General features: G+C 55.8%; 1 protein-coding gene across 1 annotated transcript; it reads right to left on the reverse strand.

Annotated features, from left to right (window-relative positions):
* Window positions 1-4,196: 4,196 nt before the first annotated feature.
* WNT6 (wingless-type MMTV integration site family, member 6) lies at window positions 4,197-17,005 on the reverse strand. Its single transcript, XM_004674282.2, has 4 exons — window positions 16,872-17,005; window positions 7,021-7,241; window positions 6,488-6,822; window positions 4,197-4,973 (listed from the first exon to the last, which is right to left on the reverse strand). Exons 1-4 carry the CDS (start codon window positions 16,949-16,951, stop codon window positions 4,512-4,514), a joined length of 1,098 nt encoding a protein of 365 aa, XP_004674339.1. The 5' UTR covers window positions 16,952-17,005; the 3' UTR covers window positions 4,197-4,511.
* Window positions 17,006-17,011: the final 6 nt, after the last annotated feature.

The raw sequence follows: 17,011 nt of genomic DNA on the forward strand, positions 1-17,011 counted from the left end.
GATTAGGACTAGAATTTGGGGCCAGACTCAACACAGGAAGGAGGTGTGAGCCAGGGTGGAAGAGGGCACCAGCTGGGACAAGCCAGACTGGAGAGTGTCAAGTTCTCATTGACTGTTGGGGAAACTGAGGCCCAGAAAGGATTAGGAACAGGCCCAAAATGATGCAGGGGCTGGGTTTCTAATCCAGGCAGCCCACCTGTTACCCCACCCCACCTCCTCCATGCCTAGTGCTCTCTCTAGTATCCCCCAACACCCTCCCCCTTCAGAAGCATCCCCTGAGGCAGTGAGGCAGGGCATTGTGGGAATTACTGATTCTGGGTCCCATGCAGCCCCTTTCAGGGGCCAGGCCTGGGTGGGGGGTGGTGTCTGCTTTTATAACCAGTACCTCAAATGACCTTCATGAGGACCCCACTTGGAAAATGCTGCAGACTTGAGTTAGTGGCTGAATTTGTGTCCTCTCTGACCAGGTAGGGGCTCTTCTCTCCCACTTGCCACTGTTCATGAAATATATAGACTTGTAACAGAGGGCAACCCCTATCAGCAGCCTCAGCCCAGCCCCTGTCTAAGACCACAATTACAGGAGCCAGGGGTAGAGGGGGCACCTCCAATGAAAGGCAGTTGGAGAATGGTTCCAGCTGTGCACTCTGGAGGTGCAGGCAGGGAAGGGCCAGGGACAGAACAGGTGGGACTGTCAGGCAGAGGCCTGTCTCAGTCCTGATGCTCTGCTGGAGAAGTCTGTCTTGGTGAAGAAGAGCAAAGAGGTCCTGGTCGATAAAGGGACTCTCAGTGTTACCGTCCAGGCCTCAGGACCACTGTCCCTCAGCAATGTAAGGGAATAGCCCAGTGCTTCAAGCTTCCAAACTCCTAATATGTTTAGATAATCAAGGGAAGGGGCAATGTCTCCCAAGCCCTTGGCCTCAGGCTGATCCAGGGCCTTCCAGCTGGCCTGCTCGCCCATCTGGCAGTGTTCCCAGCTGTTCCTGATGTGGTCACACACATCTGGGGTGCCTCTGTACCCTTCCCCCATCTCCCCAGCTCCACATGTCCCCCCAGACCGTGCCTTTGGGCTGAGCAGCTGGATGAGCAAGGGTGGGGAGAGGGGGTGAAGGGGCATTTCTGAGCCCTGCCTCCAGTCCCCCGCCCAGGCAGCAGTGCAGGAGCACAGAGCCATCGCTGAGCTTGGGAGGGTCAGGCAGTGGTCAAAAACGGGGCCTCCTGCACCCTCCCCCTCACAGCAGGCAGTTCCCAGACTCCTCCTGGCTTCATGCTGTAAGACAGACCACTAACACATGACCCATAGATTGATTGCAATGCACACTTATAATGCTCTGAAAAGAGGGGCTATCAGACACCCCACCTCATGATGGAGAACCTGAGGTTCAGAGAGGCTTCACCATGGTTGCGCTAGCAAACTTGGCCATTTTTTCCCACAATGTTACACTACTTCCTCTGAGTTCCTTTTAATCTCGGATGCTCTCAGCTCATGCCATGCCTCATTTCCCCTTTCTGGTATCACGTAGGGTTTCACCCACCCCATACCATCCTCCAGGACCTGGCCGTAGAGACTGGGAGGCGGGCATCCAGCCCTGGGTCTGAACCAGCCAAGAGGTCCCAGGTAGTGGAACCCTAGCAGCTTGGTCCAAGATGTCCATGAGTCTCCTTGCTTCCTTTTGTGTTTCCCTCTGCTGCCCACCACTCTGTCTCCCAGATGTCCTGCACTGCCTGTCATTCCTGTGACTAGGAAATTGGGCTCTGTGCACCCTCTGGTGGTCTCTGGGAGAAGTGCATGAAAGTAAAAGAAACCAATTGTGTTGTACCCAAAGCAGAGCTCTGCCCTTTCAGGGCTTCAGTTTTCCTCCATATGGCTCATGGTTACAGTTTGATTCTCTCCTCCCTTGATAACTTATCTAACATCCCTTGTTTTGAGAGGCTCTTCATCCAAATTCTCCATGACATACTCCTGGAGCCCAGGCTTCAGGCTTAAGCCCAGGTTTATCCAACCTCAGGGACCCAGGAAGAAGCAGGAAGGGAAACCTACCTTCCTCTTCCTCCCATCTGCAGCCTGACACTTCTCTCCATGCATGCCTCATTCTGGGAGTCCCTGTGATCCCTGGGGGCTTAGCCAGGAGGGGCCGTGGAGGTGGATGTAGAGGCTTTATGGCAGGGACACAGATGCTGCAGAACACCCAAGGGGAGTTCCCCTTCTTTCTGCTTCATTTGAAGAACGCTATTCTCCCTGTGCCCCATCTCCTGTGTTCTTATAGAGGACTGACCTTCCCACGCCCCATCCTCCAGTCATGGTAAATCTCTCTGACACTGTTACTGGTTCTGGGACAGGTGAGTGGCCCAATAAAGGTCTTTCTTGGGAATTCTGCTGAGGTCTTTATTTTTTGAATCATCAGCTCTAAGAGTGTAGGCACGGGTTGCCAGCAGGAGAGAATGAAGCCAATATGTAAAAAAGAGGCAGACATAAGCAAGAACAGGTGTGGGGATGGGGGATATGAGACAGAGATGAGAAAAACAGCGATAGCTGGGTGGGAGTTATGATATCGTGACTTCCTTTGAACCCCAGGATTCAGCCATGGCTAAATTTACTTTCCCCTAGATAAACCATTCATGAATTCCCCTTGGCCTAGGCTAGTTTGAAAGGCCTTCTCAGTACTTGCAAAGCATCAGTTCTATCCTCATCCTCACAGTAACTATCATTCATTAAACATAAATTTGACATAAATTATTATGTGTCAAATACTGTGCTGTATGCTTTTCATATTTGGAAAAAACTCCTCCCACAATTCTGCAGGACATGGATGGATTACAATGGCTGCGAATTCTTTGCCATTCCTCCCAATGGGAGGTGGTCTGTTTCTCCTCCCCTTGAATTTTGGCTGGTTCTATGACTTGTGTTGACCAAGTGAAATGACAGCAGTGTTGTGTAACTCCAAGTCTGTACCTAAAGGGACTCTTACGGTTTTTGCTTTCATGTCTGGCATGTTCTATTTTGAAAGCCAACCTTATGTAAGATGTTTGATTTCCCTGAGGCCTCCATGCTGTGAAGAAGCCCACATTGGCCGCATGAAGAGACGGTCACTCGGGAAGCTCTGAAGCACTAGACATAGGAGTAAAGCTTCTTGGGCTGTCCAGCCTAGCCCAGTCCAGCCACGAGTGAATGACCACAGCCAATAGTTCTTCCATTGGGAGCAGATAAGTTCCGACAAATTCCTAACCTCAAGGATCATGGGAAGTAGTGACCTTGGTGTCATTATGCAACAATGAATAACTGAAATAAGATGCATTGGAGAGGCAAAAAAAAAAAAAAACAAAAAAAAAACTGAGACTAAGATGGCCTAAATTATTGCCTTCTAAACAGCAGCATCAACTCAAATCCAGTGTCTACCTACCTTGGTGGGGGCAGAAGGCCACTCCCCACCCCACTATTTCTACTGTGGGAAAGTTGGGGCTCCAAACCCAGCCATTTGGCTGTGCCCTCCCCCATGAAGCATGAAGCTCAGCTCTGAAGAACTCAGAGCCTCAAAGCCCCTGTCCCTCTCTAAAAGCCCTGGGCTTTGGAGATGAACCAGAAGGAAGGACACGTGGTGGGAATTCCTGGGAAACCTCAGGCAGCCTTGCTTCAACTGGCCCACTGACTGATTAGAAACGCTGTTCTGGGCAATCTTTGCCACATTAATGGGAGTGGTGGTGGCTAGGTCTGATGTTACTAAAGACGTATTTCCTCATCGTATTCTACTTTATATAGTGCTTCCATTTTATGGGCCTGGGTGGCCTTAAAAGTCTACCCTCTAATTCCCCAGAGTCACAGAAACCAAGGCAAGCTCCCTGAGCCAAGGGCTAAGTGAGGGCTGAATAAACCAGCAGGGGCTCTGGCCTTTTGTTCAAGACCCTCTGGGCCACACTCCTTTAAAGAGGGGCTTGGAGTCCTTTCCCATTTCATAGACCCAGGCCCTAGATGTGCAACAACAGTCAATGAGAAGGGAGCGATTAGGCTCCTCACCACAGTGGCCACGAGAAGCCAGGAGGGGAGAGCAGATAAGGACACAGGGCAATACGCCCAAAATGATATTTCTACAGAAACCACTTCATTTTTTATACTCTGTCCACATGAGGCCCCCCGGCAGCCTGCAGGAGACAGCCCCTCTCCCAAACTGTGGGCTCAGTCCTATGGGTTTAAATATCTTTATTGATACTAAACTCACCCACGAACCTCATGGCCAGCAGTTCTGAGGAGCCCAACAACCAGAGGCCTAGAGACTGACTCTTTGGTTTCCATCTGGGCATCTGGGAGCGAAGGAGAGACCAGGAGGCTGTGTAGTCTCCCCTACAAGTCCCCAAAGTGCCTCTCAGGGGGGGTGCCTCTGGTGCCCTGAGCCTTCCAGGGTGGGCTTGCGTCTCTGGCTTTCGCCGCGGGAAGCTGGGCCCGGGATAGCGCCCCCTGCTGGATCACAGAGGTTCCGCAAGGGCCCAAGAGGCGCTGCGCGCTGTTTGGCGAGCAGCGGTCAGAGGCAGAGGCTGAGCTCCTTGCGCACTCGGCAGCGGTGGCACTGCACGACGCAGCACCAGTGGAAACGGCACAGGCAGTTCTCCTCCAGCTGCACGCTCTCCTGGCGGTGCCCGCGGCCGCAGCACAGCAGGTCGCAGCCGCTCAGGTCCGGGGCGCTGCTGTTGCAGGCGCGACCGCGCGTGCCAGGCGAACCCGTGCGCCGGTTGGGGGCGCAGAAGTCAGGCGAGTCGGCGGCGTAGAGTAAGTCTGCGCGGCCGGGCGGCTTGAGGGTGCGCACCGCGGGCAGCAGAGCCTTGCCGTCGTTGGTGCCCATGACACGCGAGGCGCCGTGAAAGCGCTCGAGCAGCCGCGCGCCCACTTCACGGAACGGGGGCAACTTCTGCCAGCAGGTACGCAAGGCGCAGGAGCCGGACAGCCCATGGCACTTGCACTCGGTGCGGGTGTGACTCCGGACGGCCTGCGGGGTGCAGAGGAGCGGGCAGATGGGGACAGATGGGGGATCCGGGAAAAGGGCGATGGAAGAGAAGAAAGCAGAACCTTCTCCGACCCGCCCCAGCACCCGCGCTCCCCAAGAAAAGGAGAGGACAAGCCGGGGAGCAGGAAGTCAATAGAGCAACAGAGCCCAGAGAAGAAAAGGAGGAAGGGAAGTGGGGGCCAAAATATAATGCAGAGTCCAGAATCCAAAGCTAGGGTGAGGGGGCAGAAGGAACAGGGTGGAGCGGCTCCCCGGAGGTGGGGTTGGGGGGGCGGAGAGGCGGAGGCAGCTCTGCAAAGCCCTGCTTTCTTCCAGCCCAGTCCCCTCATCTCTGCCCCGGGAAGCCTCAAGCGGAGCAGAACAGAGACCCAGAAAGGGCTTGGGAGTCTCCCCAGCCCTCTCTGACAAGTATGTGGCCTATGCAGGCATTTCTCTGTGGGCTCCCCAAATTCCCAGCCCCATACCTCCAGTCTGAACCCTAGAAGGCACTGTGTGTGTGTGTGTGTGTGTGCGTGTGTCCCTAGAGCACCCCAGAACTACGGCATAGGGTGCTGAAGGGCCCACTGTGAATGCACAGAGACGGGTAGTTAGGAATCCTGCCCATTATTTGTGTCCGGAACTGGGGTCTGAGCATCACAGCCCCACTAGAGATTTATGGGATCAGATGAGCCAGGAAGTTTGTCTCCCAAAGCCAAAGTTCGGGCAAACCTGATCAACCGACTTGTGTGTGCTCCTCCCAGACCCACTGGGGGCCCCTCTCCCCCACCCTGGACTCATCTGACCCTCCTAGGGGGGAGCTCCTGGGGCCCTCCTCATTGCAGAAGGCACGAGGAGGCTGCCAGCATTCTAGACAGGGCCGGGTCTGGGATTGTGGGGCAGGCAGTGGGCAGGTGCCCAGTACAGTCCTTGCTTTCCTGCCTAGTCTGCCCCTCCCACCTCCACCCACGGGTGTGCTCTAGCCCGTTCCCAGACCTCCTGCACTTCTCCAGGATCTCCTTCTTCCAGACCCCAAGCCTTACCCCAGCTTCCATCCTTTCTTTCATGCCCAGACTTTGCATCCCCTCTCTGCCCAGCCCTGGCAGCCATACCTCTGCTGACACCAAGCTTTGTGCCACCTGAGCTGGGCCAGGGTGTGCCCTCCCCGCCTTGGGGCCCTGAGGGCCCTGAGTGCCATTGCCTAGTTGTCCTGTCCCCACCCTGCCCTGTGTACATACCACCCAGCTCCAGGCCGTCCCAGCCCCCTCCTCCACGCCCGGTGATGCCCTGGTCTAGGCCGGCCACCTCACCTCACATGCCCACCCTCGCCCTCTCAGTAGTCCCCAGTGCCTCCATCTGCCCGCCAGATCCCACACACATTAGCAAACTTGTGCACATACACACCTCACTCAGACCGCCACTACCTCACCCTTCCGCGATGCACCGCACACACACCCCACTCCCACAGCAGCACACTCACACATTTGCACACGCGCGCACACATTTCTGTCTGTGCTCACCAGCCGGCCAGCCTCGTTGTTATGCAGCTGCACCAAAGCCCGGATGTCTCCGCGTCCCCGCTTGTGCCGAGCGTCCATAAAGAGTCTAGACTTCTCGTCCCCGAAGTCCACGTCGTCACCACAGCCTCCCCACTCCCATGCGGCGCTGCCATCTGAGGTACTGGTGAGGCCCGGGGGCCCAGGCGTGCCTGGCAGGCCTGGGGGTCGAGGCGGGGCACGCCCGCGGGGCGCCTGGCAGCCACATTGCAACAACTCGCCCATGGAGCAGGCCTGCGTGACAGCGTGGCTGGCGCCCGCGGCCGTGATGGCAAACACGAAGGCTGTCTCCCGGATGTCTGCAGGTGCAGGGAGGGGCTGTCAGCAACAGGCCCAAAGCTGGGTCCTGGGATGTGGTGGTGTGGTGTGGGGCTGGGACGGGCAACTGGGTCAGGACAGTGGGGGAAGTGGGACTGAGGTGGCCTCCCCAAACCACCCCCCCTTTTGGTCCCCCAAAGAAGGAAAGCAGACCCCTTGGGGTCCCTTCCCTAACTGACCCTGTTGCAGGATGCGCCCAAAAGCCTTGCTGTGGCTGGAACAGTTCCATCGACGGAATCGGAACTGGAACTGGCACTCTCGAACCCCCAGTCTGGCGCCCCGGGCTAGCTCAGCCACCACTTCCGGTTCAGCCTGGCATAGCTCAGCCTGCCGCCCCGCCAGCCGCCGGGCCTTCCTGCAGATGCTGGTTGGGTCCATGACCAAGGGGCTGCCCACAGCCCTGGGAAGGAAGGAACAGCAGGTCAGGGGTGTGACTTAAAGGGCTTTGAGGGAGAGGAGGGGGAAACCACCCCATGAGGCCCACAGCCAGGAGCTGGGACTTGCCTCTTCTCCCACCTCACCTCCAACCTAGACTAATTTCAGTCTATAAGGCTGGCCCTCCCTGGTGGTACAACAGGTTAGGACGCAGCACTGCAAGCAAACTGCAACCACTTCAGGGACAGTTGGATCCCCGGCCCCGGAGCTGACCCACATGGCACAGCAGACCTCTCCTGACCCGCCCGCTGCTCCCCTCAGCAGTGTGCTTCATCTATCTGCCTGTCCTGCTCCCGCTCTGTCTCTGGTGCAATCTCTCACTGCCCCTGCACCTCTGGCCTGTACCCCAGTTCTGTATGTATCAATCAGTAAATCTTTTTTAAAAACAAAGAAATTGGTCTGTCAGTTTCTTTACCTTTCCATGTCTGTGTTCCCTCTTAACTAGGTGCTAACCTGAAATTGCTACTGAACAAGGTTTCCACCTTATCCTTGTGGAGTTTAACTCAAGGCGAGGGCGGCTGTCACAGGTAGGCCATGGTTAAAATTCCACAGGCCTGGCCCAAAAGGGACACAGGAAGAAATGAACAGAAGGAAAATCAAGAACACTGCCAACAAAAAGGGATTATTAGTGGATACCCAAGAAAAAAGTAGGAACAGAAAAGGATCTGGTCTTCAGGGACCACAGGCCAAATGTGTGTCAGCTGAACAACCAGAGGCTAGAAAGTCACTGGGTGTTAGAGTAGCTGGGGAAGAGCCGCCGAACGCTCATACCCCGTCCCCAACCCACGTTTCTCCTTCTGTCAATGGGAAGGTGGCGCTGATCTCTGAGATGGCCCCTTCCACCCTGCTGGCTTCTGTTTCCCCAAGTTGGAGCAGGAGGAAGGATTAGGGACTGAGTCTCTGAAGCGTCACTGTGAAGTAGGTGACAGTGACCCTTCTGTTCCCGACTCTGGCCTTTCCAGGGCAGGATGGTAGCAAGCCCAGCCCTAGGTTTGGGGGACAGAGACACTGTTCAGCTTGGTGATTAAGACTTTCTGGGGTTCTTCTCATGCTTTCAGAAACCCCCCTTCCCAGCCTTCACCCACCATTTGGTTTCCACACACCAGATCCCTGAAGGTTTATTCAGCGAGAGAGTCACGCCTAAGTGGAACCCCCTTAATCAGCTCAGCTGAAATCCCTGTCTTGTAGGAGTGAGTGAGTAGAACACTTGGGAGCTGAGGGTCATTCGAGACCACTCAAAGCCCCCTCACCAGAGGGCAGAAAAGTGGAAGGGAAGAAGTGGCAACAGGGAATGTCATGGGGAAGGTGACAGGTGGTACTGCAGGCCAAGGTGGCCTACTTCTCAGTTTCGATTTAGTGCACATCTGCCCCCTGTCACCGTGTGGGCCACAGGACAGGCTGCTCAGGCATGTTCTGGCTCCACACCGTGAGATGGAATGGGCTTACAGAACAGCAAAAGGGGCTTGGCTCTTCAGGTAGAGAGTGAGACGCGTGAAGGGGTGCTCCACACACAGCGGCCCAGCACCCTCCCTCTCCAGGCAGGTAGGCTCATCTCTCTTCTCAGTAGAGAGATAGCCCAGTCCTTCTTCCTCCCTACTCAGGAGCTGCTCATCACTGCATTGCATCTGGGAGGTCGGGCCCCAGCCTTCTGTCGCCCTAGAGAAGGGCTGGCTGGAGCACAGGGGAGCAGACCTGGCAGGCAGCCACTCTGGCTCCCAGGGGCCCCCAGAGTTGGCCAGTGTGCCCTCTCCCCTCTGTCTTTCTCTCTCTGTCTTTTTCTTTTTAACTGTCTCCCTCGCCTCCCTATCCACCTGTCCTACCCTATTACAAAAAGAGGCCATTTCCAGCATGCTTGTTCAAGGTCAGCAAGTAAGACCACAAAACACCGTGGACAGAGAGCACTGCAGTTTCCTTTTGTCTTTGCAGCAGAGTTTTAGGTGTTTAATCCATACTCCCCCTAATGTTGCTGTGAAAGTTTGCATTTTATGAGCAATGATTTTAATATTACGATAAAGACCATTTAATACATGGTATTAGAATTAACACCGTCAAATGCATGTTTTGGAATGATGAATGGCATGATCTAAGGAGAAAGCCCTCTCTGGAGCCCAGACCTCTCCTTACCACATGTAATTTCATGACTACTAATTAGCTTCCTCAAACATTTTATTTCCGCCATCAATACCAAGGCAGGGAAGCACACAGCTGTCCAGCTGTCCAGCTCCTCTCCTGCCACCTGCACACCTGGCCCCACCTGGGACTGTGGGACCTGCAAACTCATCTCCCCACCCCTTCGCAAGCACTAAGTTTCCCAGTTCCTCCTCCCCAGTCCTGCCCTCTGCTAACTCCCTACTTTCCCAAGGTTGACTGTCTTATCTTCCCAAGGTCATTCTGCCCCCACCCCTCGCCTCTTCCTCCTGCTACCCTCAGAAAGCAGGAGAGGTGGAGTGTGCAGAAGAAAGGCAAAGCCCCTTGACATTGTCTGCTTCCCAGGGGCTAGAGATAGGAGAGGGCTGGGAGAGCATGAAGGGGCAGGCCCCTCAGGAAGTGTGGCTGGTCATCCACAGGGTTGAGGGGCTGCCCCAGAGCCAGTTCCTGGTTGGAATCTGGCTCCCCCAGCTGGCTTACTGCCTGGGAACTAGCCTTGTTTACAGACTGATCAGAAGGAAGGATGGGCAATAGTAACAGCCAGGATCCCAAGGGACCAGCTTGCTCCCTGCCCTCCTGTCCTGGCTCCCATCCTCAAGTCCCAGGAAAGAAAACTCTAGAAGGGGAGTGGGGGCAGGGAGTCATTGGACCAAGCCTCGATTCTGTACCCTGGTCTCTGTCAGCACTCGCTCCCTCGCTCCCTCGGTGGGGTGAGCGGCTCTGCTAAGTCAGATTCTCCTCTGGGCTTCAGAAAAACAAGGCGTCAGCACAAGAAGCTCACAGTCCTCTAACTGCTGGCGCCACGTGGGGGCTCCCACGAGGGGAAATAAGTCCCTTGTCCACCTTCCTGTCTTTCCTTCTGCTTCTTTAGGGAGTGAACTCTGCTCTTGGGCCTCTAAGGCAGCATTGGCAATCTATCAGCCCAGAGAGGACGTGTATCTTGGGGAGCATCTGCCTGTTTGCTTTTGGTAGGGGGTGTTGCCGGAGCACAGTGCTGGTAGAGAATACGTAATATGTCGGCTCTGTGCTCCTAATCAAATACCATTCCTGGGCACAGGAAAACTGAGGAAGGCTAGCCCTCAAGGGAATCTGTGTGCAGACAAACCTGGCCGCTCTAACTGCCTGGGCCTGGCACCTAGACCCTCCCTGGGGCTCTGGTTGGGGAAATCGATAGCCGACTGAGGAGGCATCGGGGCCAGGAAGCGCCTTCTAGCAACACCTGAGGATCCAAGCCCTGGAGCCAAACCTAACTTTCTGTCCCTGAGTTCAGAGGGCTAAAGAGAATGCCCTGGACCATCTTATTCACCTCACCCCATTATACAGATGAGCAATGAGAAGGGACATGACTGGCCTGGACAGTCAGGGGAAGGATCCCCAAAGCAAGGACTTTAGGTGAATATTTTAAAACCAAGGAGGCTGGGGGAAACAGGTCAGAGAGGTCAGCAGGCCTCACACACTGCCTCCTTCACACTACCGGCACCTTGCTCCCGGGCTCTGGCTGTCTGCATCCATCCCAGATACCACTGCTGAATTTCTGGTTTTGGAGCCACCCCTAAACTCTCCAAATCTACTTGGCATCTTGCCAAATGCACTTCAGCTCCCCCTTGCCCTGAGGAGCCGTCCTGGGCGCCAACCCTCGCCGACTCCCCACCTCATCCCAGGTTACTTGTTATCCACATAATGATTGTATCATGTTTTCTCGTCTTATCTCTGCCATTCTATAGAAAACTCATAAAGACAAAGATCTCTCGTGAAAGCTTAACATCATTAGCAGACCCACACAGGCTTCGGGTTGCCACGGGGCTTGGGTTTGGGTCCGGGCTCTGCCAAGTGTGTGTTCCTGAGGTTGACAAGTGTCCAGTGTGCGGAGTGGGTACATAGTGTTTGCTGATTGGCTGAGGAGACTGAACCCCCTGAGCCTCAATCCCTGAGCCATAACATGAAAACAAATCAAGATACCTGGGGCCCCTGCAGAGGAGCCTGTCAGAGAGTGAGCCCCGGTAAGTGTCTGTCTACTCATTCAACCCTTGGGACTGTACCTTGGGTCTGCACAGTGCAGGGAGAATCTTGCAGGACAGGCAGAGATTGCGGCCTCCTGAAAACACTTTGCCCCCTCTGTGCCCTGACTTCTCAGCCTGGAACCCAGTGTCTCCTCCCCCTATATCAGCCTTGCCCCTGGAACACCAGGTCCCTCCAGGACCTCTCCCTTTCTCCAGCAAACATGCTGGATCCAGAGGATCACAGGCTCTGGATGCCAGTCTCCTAGGGAGAGTCTCACAGCCAGCCCTCCCTGACACTCACCCCAGGGTCCCGCGTCTGACCCCCTACCTCCCGGGAGCCAGCAGAGGGAGCCCTGAGCCCTGGGGCTGTGGGTGGGGGCTGCACAGGGGTGGGGGAGGTGGGTGGTGGAGAAGGGGCAGAAAAATGTTGCCTGACGGCTGCTGAGGCGGCTGGGCCCGGGCCTGTGCCCGCCCGCCTGTCCTGTCCTGCTCTGTCTAACTCGGTAATTACTGCTCCCCCTCCCCCAGTCCCTACCCCCACCCCAACCACCACATCAAAGTCAGTGATGCCCCAGCTCCATTAACCCCTGCCTCTCCACCACCCACCAGCCACCCATTCTGCCCCTCCCCCACCCGGCCCAACTTGGTCCCCCTCCGCCCCATCCAGGACAGGGCTCCTTCCACCTTCTCATAGCTCTAGGGAAGTCAGGGGCTTTCCCTTACCTGAGGGACTTCATCTCACAAGAGTGCCTCCTACTGGTCAGGGCTGAGGGAGGCTAGGAATGGACACAGTGGTCCTTCAGGGAGCTCCTGCCAGAGGGTCTGTGCCTTCTGCTCTCCCATACGGAGGTGGGAGCAGCCTTGTGAGGCCTGGGCCTGGGAGGGCAGCAGGGGCCTGTGGCTGGCCCGGGACCCCACCCCTGACTGCACACAAGGACAGGTGCTCTCAGGGAATGGACTCCCAGACCTGAGCCTTCAGCTACCTATGTTCTGAGTGGCCTTGGGCGAGTGTCACCTCCTGTCCCTGGATTTTGCTGGACTTGTCACTGTAAATGAGAAGGTTGAACCAGATGATCTTTAGTCCTTTCCAGATCTAATTTCCAGATGGAGGGCTCAGCGTTGGAGGACCCAGACCAAGGCGCCAGGTAGAAAGCAGAAGAGTCTTTCCTGACCTTTCCCTCCCTGAGTTCCTCCTCAGGGAGTCCTGGGAAGCACCCAGGGTCCTGCCCCAGGCAGGCAGGAGGGTACAGGCAGAGGGCACTCTTCCCCAGCCCCTAGGGGCAGGCTTCTGTGTCCCTGAGCACCTCCTGTTCTGCCTGGCTGGGTGCCTGCTACCAGCCTGAGGAGGCCTGGCTGGCTGCCCCGCCCTCCCCTCATCCCTTCCACAGCTGCATTTCTCCATCGAAGTACACATTCTGGAATCCCCCTTGCTGGGCCCTGGTGATCAAACCTCCCACAGATCTCCCCCCACCACCTCCTAGCTTCCAGTGAGAACAGGGCAGGAGGGGCTGCAGGGAAATGTGCCAGTGCCAGGACTGTGGTGGGCTCGCGGCTCAGCTCAGCTCAGCCTCCTTCCACCCCTGCCATGTGCTGCTCCCAGTTCCATTGTTCCCCTCCAGGAGAAGCTGCCAAGGCAGGGGGCTTGCAGGGGGACACTAGATGGCCACCTCACCCCACCCTGAGCTTGTCAGGAACCAGCAGTAGGGCTGTCCATGAAGGGTCAGGGACCCTAGATAAAGCTAAGATGGGAAAGGATGGCCAGCCCCAGCCTGGATTGGGGGTCACAGCTGGAACCCTGGAGTGTTAGGAAGAAATATGGACCCTGTCTCCCCTCTGCAACCACACGTGAAGCTGTCCTAGGTCTGGGGTGGGGTGGGGGGGACTGTCAAACAACAAGCTGAGATGGGGGAAGAGAGTGAGACTGAGTGATGATTTTCCTACTGGAGCAAGGGAAGGGTTAGTTTCTTTCATAACACATATGAAACAGAAAGAGCACAGAGGAAGAGAGAAAAGGGAGACTGCTTTGGCCCTCTGTGAGACTGAGCTATTTTCTACATCTACTGGCTGAAGGTATAAATAACGATGGGTCAGACATTGAGAAGAACTTGCTGGGGGAGCTCCGGGGGGTGGGAGCAGAGTGGGAGGGTAGGAGGTGGGGACCAGGGACCTATAGCCTCTCCCTCTCTTTCTCACTCTCAGGATCAGCTCTGTCAGGGCCAGAGCATAGGCTGATTGGCCTGGAGGCTACGGGCTGGACACGATGACCTCAAGAGAGCCTGGCCAATGTCCTGGAATCTGGGATTCTGTGATTCACAAAGATATGATTACAGATGGGGGAGAGACAGACAGAGAGGCTGGAGGCAGAGTTTAGAAAGCTTGCATAGCATGGTGGGAGAAGGCGGAGGGAGAAGGTGGAAGGGAAACTTGTTTGGAACCTGGAGCCTGAGCCTATTCCAGGGCCTGGGCCTCTGCCCTCCAGATACCTCCTTTCCTAACCAGGACAGTTCTCTGCCCTCCAGATACCTCCTTTCCTAACCAGGACAGTTCTCAGAGTCCCTGGGTCCTCTCTGCTCCCAGCCTGACTGCTGCTGGAATGTCAGAGGAGATGACAGTATGCTTCTGCAGGTCTAACTCCTTTCCCATCCACCACTGGAGCACTGGCCTGGCCAGCATTCTTGAAGAACAGGGAGCAGAAGATCAGCAAGCAGGTACAAGGTATCAGAGAACAATGTGGAAGCGCCTGGCCCCAAAAAGGTCCTAGCTGAAAGGAAGCTGGTGTGTGTGTGTGTAGGAGTGGCAGGGACCTCAGGCCACCTGGGATGCTGAGTCTGAGCCACCAGCCCAAAGTGATCTTGAGGTGGGTGGAGACAGAAATATAAGCAGAGTAAAAAAAAAAAAAAAACTCAGGGAATCTGGGCTCAGACTAAAGGAACGAAGTGTCAGAAACAGATAGAGAGAGGGGTAGCCGAGGCAGGTGGGAGAGGCAGGTTCTCTCAAAGCATCCGGGTGAGGCAGTCACTGTACACCTTATCACCCAGCCCTCACTCTTCACCCTGCTCACCCTGCAGCTGTGGCAGTGAAGGAAGGCCTCTGTGTTCTCCCACACCTGCCCTCCACCCCTCCTCCCCTGTTCCCCGCTTCAGGGTCAGTCTCCAAGGGACCAGGCTTGGCTCCCACCCAACTGCCCCTCCTGCATCCAGGGACCCCCTTCCCCCAAGGATACAAACCCCATAATCAACCAATTCAGCAACATTCTACACAACTGTCCCCAGCACATTCAGTCTTCAGGGCCCTAAAGACCAGCTCTGCCTTCCAGGAGCAGAGAAGAGACCCAAGAGGAGATGGCTATCAGTTAAATGAAGTTACTGTGCTGTGGGAACACAGAGAAGACAAAGGAGGGAAGGCAGAGCTACAGCCTCAACAAGAGAAGAGTATTTTTAGTTTTTTAAAAAAAGATTTATTTGTTTATGCATACAGAACTGGGGTATAGGCCACAGGTGCAGGGGGTGGTAAGAGGATTCACCAGAGAGAGTGGGGAGCACCACAGGCAGATTGACGAGGTACACTGCTGAGGGGAGCAGTGGGGAGACAGGAGAGGTCTGCTGTGCAGTGTGAGTCACCTCCGAAGCTCCACGAAGTGGCTGAGGCCAGCTTGCAGTGCTGCGTCCTAACCCATGTGCTACGGTGAGGGCCCAAGGGAGGAGTATTTTAACTGGAAATATGAAAACAACCTGAATGAAAGGAAGGAGAGGAAAGGCGGAACCCATCAGGGAGAGACCCCTACCCCCATACCTTGAGGGAGAGCAAAGTCAGTAAAGGTGTGTTTAGAGAACAGGAGAGAGATCCCCATACAAAGTTTTGCTTGGGACCCTAGATTTTAAAATTAAATTAATTTCCCTTTCACCCAGGAGGACTCTCCTCAGGAGAATGCATGGGTGAGAAGGAACAGATTTACATTTACTGAGAATCCCCAAATGCCCTATCATTTCATAGGTCACCCTGCCTACTCCTAGTCCAGCTTGCCAGGTAGGAGGACTATTTCCCTATCTTGTAGTTGAGGCATTGTGGGGGCCAGGAGAAGTGACTTGTCCAAGGTCACGGATTTAACAAAAAGTACAGAATCCATCTCAGGTCTATTTCAAAGCTGCTACCGCGTTTTGCCAAAGCAGGATCCAAGAACAATATTCCCTAGCTGAGGCCTAGGTCGCCCTCGATTTGCCCCCTCACTGACACCTACCAGGGACATCTCTCCTGGCTTCACAGGAGAGGGAGTGTGGCCAGCCTCGCCCTGTGTGGGCACCCTGCTCTCTATCTCCCTGAAACAGAGGGATCTGCACCCCACCCCTCCTTCCAAATCCGGAGGTGGGGGAGGAGTGGAGGGTGGAGAATCCAGCCAATGACGTGGCCATATGCAAATGTGCACAACCCTAACTTCTTGGGATTGGCTGGTGCATCAGCGGTATTGTCCAAGTCCCTCCCCTCTGAACCCCGAGCTATTCCGGGCGGGTCTTTGCTGTCCGGGAGATTAGGAAGGGAAAAAAATCCCCGGGATCCGGATTTCTGAGCAGTCCCTACCCGACACCCAACTTCCCAGTCTCTGCCCCAACCCCCAAGATTTAAAATTTCTGTGCCTTCTGCTTCCTAGACGTCTGCTCTCGCTAGGCCAGTTCCAGAGGCCAGGTCTGTTAAGTCGTCCCCATCTTTTGCCTGGCCAGGCCTCCCGCCCTCCCACCAGGACCCTCCCGGGTTCCCAGGACCTCCCGAGCCGCACATTTTTTCCACCCCTAACCCCCACGTCTAGAAAGGATGGCCACCTGAGTCCTTTTACTGCCTTTCCTCCTTTTTTGGTTCAGGGAGTAGAGAAACCAGGGCCCTGACTCAGTTTCCCTTGAACGCTCGCTTTCCCCGCCCCTCACGCCCACTCCGAAGAGACTCGGAGAAAAGTTAGGGAATAAAGTGGGGTCGGGAAGAGGCAACTGTTTGATTCTCCCCGCCTGTGGTTTCTCATCCAGTTCCTTTCCACCAAATACTGTCCCTGTACCCAAAATTCAAGGCCCTTCTAACAGTCTTTTCTCCTCTCTCTGACTACGGGTCCCCCCACCACCGCCGGTTTTCTCCTTAGCTTTTCCCTAACCACCCGTTCCTCCCAGAGCGCATAGCCTGGAGGGGCCTGGGGTGGGGAGTCGAGGGACAGGACCCGGCAGGAGGAAATGCACTACAGTGTGCGGGGGTTGCTAACGTCTAAATGGCAGTCACAAGTGTCCCTGGCAGAGGCAGGCTGCAGAGGGCACGCACGCCCCCGCACCTCAGCAGCCGCGGTGCGGCGGAGTCCTGCGCGCATTTAGAGCCCAGAAGCAGCGGAACGTGGCTCGAGCCCCGCCGTGGTCCCGAGGTCCCCGCCCTCGAGTGTCCAGGGCTGCGCTGCGACAGCCCGACGCAGCACTCACCACCACAGCCCGCCGACGTGCGCCGGACACAGGAGCAACAGCAGCAGCAGTCCGAGGCTGGAGGGTGCGGGCGGCAGCATGGTGACCGCGCTACGGCCGGCCGGTGCCGGCGGGGGCGAGGCTACAGGGCCAACCGGTGG

Source organism: Condylura cristata, unplaced genomic scaffold, assembly GCF_000260355.1.
Source record: "Condylura cristata isolate star-nosed mole 26May11 unplaced genomic scaffold, ConCri1.0 scaffold00002, whole genome shotgun sequence".
Lineage (NCBI taxonomy): Eukaryota > Metazoa > Chordata > Mammalia > Eulipotyphla > Talpidae > Condylura > Condylura cristata.